General features: G+C 47.5%; 1 protein-coding gene across 1 annotated transcript; it reads left to right on the forward strand.

The window, feature by feature from the left end:
• The first annotated feature begins 662 nt into the window (after positions 1–662).
• On the forward strand, positions 663–6,406 carry LOC119101263 (calcium and integrin-binding family member 2). The gene is made up of 3 exons (XM_037224564.1): positions 663–762; positions 2,214–2,361; positions 4,243–6,406. Exons 1-3 carry the CDS (start codon positions 694–696, stop codon positions 4,458–4,460), a joined length of 435 nt encoding a protein of 144 aa, XP_037080459.1. The 5' UTR covers positions 663–693; the 3' UTR covers positions 4,461–6,406.
• The last annotated feature ends 2,401 nt before the right edge of the window (positions 6,407–8,807 follow it).

An 8,807-nucleotide genomic window follows, 5' to 3' on the forward strand; every position in this document is an offset into this window, starting at 1 on the left:
GAGGAGTGACTGAGAGAGAGAGAGATGAGGGACACCGTGGGGAGTGCCGTGGTGCGAGTCAGTGGTGGAAAACAAGTTCTAATAGCAAATCACGCTTGTTCCCGGAAGTAGATCTCCAAAATTCATGAAAACCTCCTGCCTGGGTCTCTCTCTCTCTCTCTCTCTCTCTCTCTCTCTCTCTCTCTCTCTCTCTCTCTATCTCTCTCTCCCTCGCCTCTCTCTCTTTCCCTCTCTCTCTCCCTCCACATTAAGGACATTGAGGATATAGTTGTTAATGCCAAATAGCAGGTGTTGGAAACTCCCAAACAGCTGTGGCCAGCTTAGCGACGTGCCTCGCGCTCTTCCGTCTCAGCAATAGCCTGAAGGAGACAAAAACTCTGAGCGCTCAATAGCGTTGGCATACAAATACATTAGCGCGCATTTCAAAGTGTCTGCGTTTTTCCCCTCCCCCACTCCGCAACGGCAGCGCAAGACTTGATTGATGACATGCTGCATGCTGTTGGATGGGATTGAGTTAGTGATTCGTGCATGTGTTCTGTGTATTTGCGTGGCTCGCTGCGATGTTCAAAACATTGTGTCGGCTTAGTTTTTGCCGTTCTTCACCTTTCAGGACTGCACGTTCTTCACGCGGAAAGAAATTTTACGTGCTCAGAAGCGCTTCAGGAGCTAGCTCCTCACGTCATCCCTAAGGTGATGACGAACAAGGAGCCGGAAACCTGCAAGGTGCCATTAGAGTGTGTGGAAAAAATGCCTGAGCTCAGGGTAAGTCCAAGACAGCTGGGCGTGTTTGATAGTGGAGCTTGGCATCAATCAGCTCGAGTTCGAGCATGTAATTTCCTGCCAAATTACCATCCACAGGATTGCGTGACATGTTTGTGTACAGATGGGGTATCGCAGTAGCCATGTGACACCAGGTGTAGTGTTAAGGATGGTTACCAGATTAATTAAGTACTAAGTAAGTGACTCGCACTCGTAAAATGACAAGCAATGCATACCCATACGACAGATAGCATAAGCGTATCATGATGATGGTATGTTTTGACTGATGCTACGAGCGCACAAGTTTCTCTGTTGTACACAGCTGTATGGCCAGTGAGGGTACATCTGTTCCCGCCTTGCATGGAAGATTGACGTTCATCAAAGCTTCGCAGTTTGTTTTCCTTCAACAGATCTCTTACACCACAAGAAGTTTCCGACATGTCTCTCCTAAGAGATAAAAAAGAGCAACAAAAAAAAACTGGTCCCTTGAGGTCGGGAGGCGCCCGCTTGCATGCATGCGTGCTATGGCTGGTACTCCGACAGTCAGCACGTAGTCAACACTGTTTCGCAAGCAGGCAGACAAACTGGAGTATCTGCTGTGTGCAGTACGGGTGTGTGTCTTAACACAATTACTTCAAAAGTTCCATGGGAGGAGACATAAATTTCATTTAACTATAAGAGCTCGTGCTAGGCCACCTAACGGGGGCCATTGCATTACATATGGATGAAATCCCGCACAGCCCGAGCCGACCGCCTTCACGAAGTCGAACGCCTCGTGCTCTTTTCAGAACTATCCATAACATGATGATGCAGCCGGTGTTTTTAAGCGAATGGGTCTACAGAGGCGTTCCTTGTGGGTTGCATGTATGTAAATTTTGCGGCAGAGCATCCTGATTTATTGCGGCACATCCTTATTCTACTAAGACTCTTCTTGTCGTCCTGTCGTAACTCTGCCTTGAACAAGGGATCAATGGGAAGAAAGTACTAATACCGGATATTTGTATTGTGGCAACGACTTCATCCATTACGTTGTGGTTGATGATGCGTAAAAACGAAACTTCTCAGGTGTAGAGGTTGCATTTCTTTAAAATTATTAGAGGTTAGCAGAGGTTAGATTTCGTGAGGTTAAAAAACTACTCTGAAATCAGAGCTGACTGGTTGCTCCGCAAAACACGAGCTTGGAAAACGTTTTTGGTAAACTGTGTTTAAAAGCCCCTAATCTTTCAGACTTCCCGCAAAATCCTGAACGTATAATGATCTCCCAAACGCAACTGCACTGTGATATGTCCCTGACAAATCTTCACTGATCTGTGGCTGGTATGTCGTTGTGATCAAAGACGATTATACAGCAGATGGTGTAGTCGGCCCACCCACCGTGATTTCCTTTGAATGTGTGCAGAATGCTTGCTCGGCTTGTTGTTGTCCTAAAGCAACTTAAGCCGCTTTTTCCGCAGGAAAATCCATTCAACCGGCGAATCTGCATGGTGTTCTCTGACGACCGAACTGGCAACATGACCTTCAACGATTTTCTCAACATGTTATCCGCTCTCTCGGAGGAAGCCCCGAGGGATCTCAAGCTGCACTATGCCTTCCAGATTTTTGGTAACAAGTGTTTCTTTATTTAAACTGACTTTTCACTGATACAATCAAAATGTTTGGTCGATGAAGCGCAGCTGGGCACGGAGCTAAGGGGCGCAGTCATTGTCTTTGTAGAGGTGAAGAGGGGGGGGGGCACATTACCGACTGAGGGCCCCTGGTTTTGATAGCCTTCCCCACAAAATAACCGAACATGATCCGGTGATATATATATATATATATATATATATATATATATATATAATATATCTCCCTCTCTCTCTCTCTCTCTCTCTCTCTCTCTCTCTCTCTCTCTCTCTCTCTCTCTCTCTCTCTCTCTCTCTCTCTCTCTCTCTCTCTCTCTCTCTCTCTCTCTCTCTTTATTTATTTATTTATACAGAATATTTATGGCACATAACTCTGAGCGTCCCGTTGCTCTTTTTCTTTTTGCGTTTATTTTGAACTGCCTAAACCGAAACAGAGGCCAAAAGATGCCGGAAAATGAATTCTGTTCAATTTTGTAAGACGTTAAACTGAAGGAAACGCGCATCTGATGGCTGCATTAAGTAAACAGGTCGCGCTATTCATTTCGCAGCGGCTCGGTGGACTGCTTCTCGATAGGACTAAGAGGTTTTCCCAGATTTTTGTGCTGGGTTCAACGTAGATAATGAGGACTCCGTGAACGTAGATTGTAGGTCCAAATGGGTCAGAAGTTGCATTGACATGGTTAACCCTTGTTCTTCTGGGAACGTTCAACATTCATTCATAACTCATAAACCCAAACAAGTTAGGTAACATAGCTTTGAGCATGCGCGCTCGCAAGTTGTAGAAACAAAATCCTGACGCCCAGCGTTGCAGTCTCCATGAGGACGCGCGGCTTCGGTCCCGCGACGAATATCAGGTGGCGGCCAACGGCGGACGAAAATGATGACGTATCTGAATGAAGTAGGAAATCAGTGCACACGCCCAGAAAATAGTTCGAGCGTACATTTCACCCGCGCGATTTTATATTTTTAATAGGAACAGAATAGCATTTACAGCATCGCGAACTGGCGTTGGTATCTGGTACTGGAACTGGAAGAGCTAGTGTGTTGTTATAGCTGTTTATCTGTTCAGAGGCATCCTAAAAATTTTGCAAGTCAAATTTACGCCACAACTGAACCTTTGAACGTTGCGAATTGATGTCAAAAACCTCTCAGAGACATTATTTCACGACTGTCATTTGTGCACGCCCGGAGCCCGCCACCGGGTGTTATCCGCAGCGGTCAACGCCGTTCGGTTTTCCGGAAGCGGCGATCCCGGTTATCGTTGTTCTCGCTATAAGAATTGGGAGCGCGTAGGCTCAAATACTTTCCTGTAGTTCATTTCACTAGTCGATCTGCAACAGGATTGGCATTGTCGGGCAAATACGGGTTGGCCTTTTTCATACTTCACCCAAATTATATCCAGAGGCCCTCCAGGCCCCTAGGAGCCTAAAAGAGGGGGGGGGGCACGTCCCCCCCCCTCTGGCCCGCTCTTCCCGCGCCACTGCATGGGACATACACCTTTTGGGGAGACAACTTTTCCCGTGCGTTGCTTTTTCGCCCCATGTCGTTACACGCACAGGGTTGTATCCGACAGATTACATCTTTGCATCGCATCTTCTTTTCGTCTTCTTTACCTGCCGCACGCCGTCATCCACTTTTCATCATCGTGCATGCATCATGCATTCATAATTTTCATCATCATCCATTTTTCGTGTGGCGTTTTCATGAAAGAAGACTGTCAACTCAGTGGGCATTAAACATCAAAACATGTTACTCAGTGGGCAATCGCAAAAACGACTGTCATGCACAAGACGCCGACTCCCTGACATAATAACTGAAGACGTCGGCCATCGCTGACGGAGACGCCGTCGCGTGGCGGCAGATTTCGACGGCGACCAGGCGGTCGGCGTCCGCGATCTGGAGTCGGCCCTCTACGCCCTGACCCGGGACGACCTCGGCCAGGACGAGGTCAACGTCATCTGTCAGAAGATCCTGGAGGAGGCCGACATCGACGACGACCAGAAGCTCAACTACATGGAGTTCGAGCACGCCATCGCGCGCGCGCCAGACTTCATGGCTAACTTCCACCTGCGAATCTAGGCTCGGGGCGGGAGGCGAGTCGCTACAGTCGGCTGGCGTGCCGCCGGCGCTGCGGCGCGGTGTAAGAGGCGCGCGTCCCGGCCCATATCAGTAAAGTCCCGTTTCCGGTCTCTGTTTCTATCGGGGTCCTGTACTCTCCTTTATCTGGGTCCTGTACTCTACTGTATCTGGGTCCTGTACTCTCCTGTATCTGGGTCTTGTACCCTCCTGTACCTGGGTCCTGTACTCCCCTTTATCTGGGTTCTGTACTCTCCTGTATCTGGGCCCTGTATCTCTCCTGTATCTGGGTTCTGTACTCTCTTGTATCTGGGTCCTGTACTCTCCTGTATCAGGGTCCTGTATCTCTGTTCGCCGGCGGTCCGTATGCCGTGCCGGTATCGCACTGGTCAGTCATGTCTGACAGGGTATTTTGGAACATTTTCTGGAATATTTATGCTGTTCGCCCTTTTACGGCATGGCCTTTTACGTTCTCGTGCTATATCTGAGTTATTGCTGTGTTGCTATGTTGAAATCCATGCTTTTGATGGACAATGTCCTAATCATTTTATGTTTCGGCGTATTGAGAACGGTGTCACGACGTAAGTGCAACGGCAAAAGCTCCTATCGGCAAGAGTGCTTCGACATCAATTATGCGCGGCATTACTTCTGGCGCCAAAGATCATATACGACATGAATGCTACATGAGAAAACTTGTGCTGCAAAGATTTATACTTATCATTACCTAAGACCGTCTCCATCTATATGCGACATAACTTCTGCTTCAAAAACTTATACACAACGTGAATACTACACGACAAAACGTGTACAGCAAAAACATATACCAGTCATTACTTCTACAGCAAAGACTGGACCACAAGTCTTTGCTATAGCACTTATGTCGCGCATAAGCTTTTTGCAGCAGAAGTGAAGTGGCGTATATGTAAAGACTGCATACATTTTTGCAGTAGAAGTAATGACGAGTATAATCATTGAAATATGTTTCGTCGTATAGCACTGTCATGTATAAGCTTTTGCATTAAAAGTTGCGTCGTGTATAAGTAATGACCGTTAAAATGAGTGCAGTTGAAGCAATGACGAGCAAACGTTTTTGCGGCATACGTTTGGTCGCGCAGCACTAATGTCGTGTAAAAGATATTGTCTGTAGAAGTGATGTAGTACTTCTGTTGCTAGGAGTTTTGCTGTAACACTGATGTGGAATCATTGAGAACAGTGCGTGGACATCTTCGCCGTAAGTGATCTCAACGACAATGGCTTGTACCCTTTACTATGGTGTTTTAAATCTGAACGAAAACCGTTTAATTTTTCTGGCATATTCTATCATGTCACCGCGGTGTGGTTGATGCGATAGAACGCATGTTTGAGAGTCGTTATACCAATAGGTGGTTCTGGTATTAGTTTTGGCATCACGTGTCAGCATAGAAAAACAAATAGGAGTGTTTTTTAGCCCTTATAAACTGAAAAACCATGCACATAAAGCATTGAACGTGTACCAAGGCCACCTTACCGTAGATTTATGCCTCATATAGGTTGTTTTTGTGTCATTTGTGTGTTAGGCGGTTTATATGTCCAGCGAATCCGCGGGTGGGCGTCATCGTCTTACGGCGCTTCGAACCACACTAGCAAACGTTGGCATCCATACCGATCCAAAGTGTTTGACAATGCACAGCTCTCTACAAACTTAGCGCCTCGTCTTACCTCGGGTTCGACAACAGCACGTGAACCACGATTTGACTTAGCGGAGTGTCACGAATGTAAGGGACACCATGTAAGAAACATGAGACGAGGCGATGGCACTCAGGCAAGTGTGAAATATAGTTTTGCCGTTGACACCATCGCATACTTGATTTCAGCCTTCAGGATATTATAGTGACCGTGCGACTCAACACTACTAATGCATTCGGATTGCGTGGTGACCACATTTGCGTAAAAGCCAAAATTCATGAGCTGAACAGTAAATATTTCTGCAATAAAAATTATATCGACCGGTAAAAGCCATCAATATGCCAGGTGGTCCAAAATGCGTCACCAAACTCTCGTGGTGAACTATTCATGTATTATGCATTGCACATAAATGCTCATAAATAATGCATCGCTCGCGTTGAACAAAAACGGCGCCGGACGCTTTCAATAGATGCATTTGCTTTACTGCGGCGGTCAGACATAGCTTCTCAGTGATTCTATCGTACTCACGAAGAAGTTGTATGTCATTAAAAAGTTCTGATCGAATAGATCCCGTTATAGATGATGTTTTATTATGCCTTGCCTCCCTGTGCCAGGCCAGGAGGACCATAGCAATGTGTTGAATTCCAAGCCATGTGTGAATCACTGAAAATGAGCTCGCCGATGTCGCCGCAAAGCCTGCCACGCTTCGTCCATGTACAAGAGTGCTCCAAATACACAATTTCCTATACCTACTCCGCAGTACCCGCCACGGCGTTACACCTAACTAACTGGCTTTTTATATGACTGGTGGATTAGCATAGGGATGTAGTAAACACCAGCAAACTATAGAGCATTAAAACGCACTCGGATGGCCAGTTAAATGCACCGCGCGCCGCGTTAAGATCTCAAAAACTTCGAGCTAGAGGCACCAAATTCATGAGATATGCCTCCTTCCATGTGAACTAATTTGTGCCAAACAGTGTTCCTGGACTTTTGGAAGGGGACACAACGCACGTTGTCACGACCCTTTTAGGAGGCGCCAGCGACTGCATTGGTCATATTAGCGCGCACAGCCGGTATTTGAGCCTGGGACTACCAGGTGGGATTTCCACGCGCTAACCGCTTGGCCATCACGTCACCGATGTCCCCAGGCTGTGATCTCTGGGGGCAACAAAGTTGAACAAGGTCCAACTACAAATAAGCGCTTGAAATGCCCGCTTACCTCATGTAACCACCTTTCACCTAGACATCTTTTCTAAGCAGAGGTTACTGATATCTATATAAGCTCAATTACCTCATTTCACCTTGAAGAGCTCAAGGTGATAAAAACTTCTGGGACTTTTGCAGATATTAATTTAAAATCATCGTTAAGAAAACGCATCTCAGTTGATCTGGAGTTGGGTGGATGCTGTACTGACATGCTGCTTTAGATAGTTCATCTCACGTTACGGCACATCTTTATCTACCGACTGAAGGTGTCTCGGTGTCTACAGAAGGAATTTCTAAATACGAGTACCGTTATTGAAATATAGACCAGTTAGACCGTAAACGGAGCCAGTCTTGCATGAACGGCGAAAAGTTTGGCCATCGAGAATTGTCTAGCTTTCCATCAAAATTTATGCGGAAAACAAGCACCGTTTTTATTTTTGATCCCAGGTCAGAATTTTTGAAGTCCCATCTGCTGAGGGGAATCGCATGACCGATGCACCCGCCTGTGTGACTACGGGGCCTGTAGTCTCCCCATTGCCAACATCACCAGTAGTCTAGATCGCCGTGCGGGAGGTGTTGTTCTATTTCAAAGCAGTTGAAATGATCAATATCTGGGGTCTCAGCCACCATGGGCAATATTTATTTCGTGAGTCCCTGCCCCATCACCCGATCATGACATTCCAGGCTGTCGGTGGTGCTGCAATGCTAGACACGGCCCGCCCTGCCCTCGTTCGTCATTTGACCTTTGCCTTGGCCTGGGCCACCAGCCGTAGGTCGTCGCAGGCAGGTTCAAATGGCGGGCGGGTCAAGTGGCCCGAATAATTCCCGTCACGGGTGGGAAAATCCGAACGCAGCCGCTCTCATAAACTGAACTATCGGAATGCGCTACCGGAACTAATCAAACACGTGTGGAAATGGCGTGCGACTAGGCTGAGCGGCTGGTTTGTGATGGCACCATGCAATGGACATGAACTGAGCAGCGTTTCGGGCGCCACCTGTCGAGAGGACTGAACGGCTAGCTTGCGATGACACCTTGCAACGGACATGAGCCGAGGGGCGTCTCGGGCGCCACCTGCCGTGAGGACTGAGCGCGAGCGCGGTGCAGCGCCACCTGCCGAATACAGATGCGCCGGCCGGCCTCTGCACCATCAGTAAGAAGTTGGTTACCAAGTTGCCGGAAAATGGTGAGACGATTCAGCCACCATAACAGAAAACACAGCCGACAACAAAACACGTCGCGGTCGTCCAAAAATTGACGTCTGATTGCCCCCTCATCAACTAAATGTACGAAATAACTCCAGGGCCTGTTCCTTGCCCTGAGAGGAAGCCAACGTCATCCGGCCTTGCGTCTTTTACATTTCAGTAGGGTTTCAAACCTACCTGAGCGCGTCACGCTGTGACGTGACGTGAGATGAGATCACGTCACGTGCTGCGTGTCACGCAGCGTCCCGCCGTTCAAAACCTCCCCTCTCTCTC

Source organism: Pollicipes pollicipes, unplaced genomic scaffold (genome assembly GCF_011947565.3).
Source record: "Pollicipes pollicipes isolate AB1234 unplaced genomic scaffold, Ppol_2.1 Scaffold_4881;HRSCAF=5763_pilon_pilon_pilon, whole genome shotgun sequence".
NCBI classification, from domain to species: domain Eukaryota; kingdom Metazoa; phylum Arthropoda; class Thecostraca; order Pollicipedomorpha; family Pollicipedidae; genus Pollicipes; species Pollicipes pollicipes.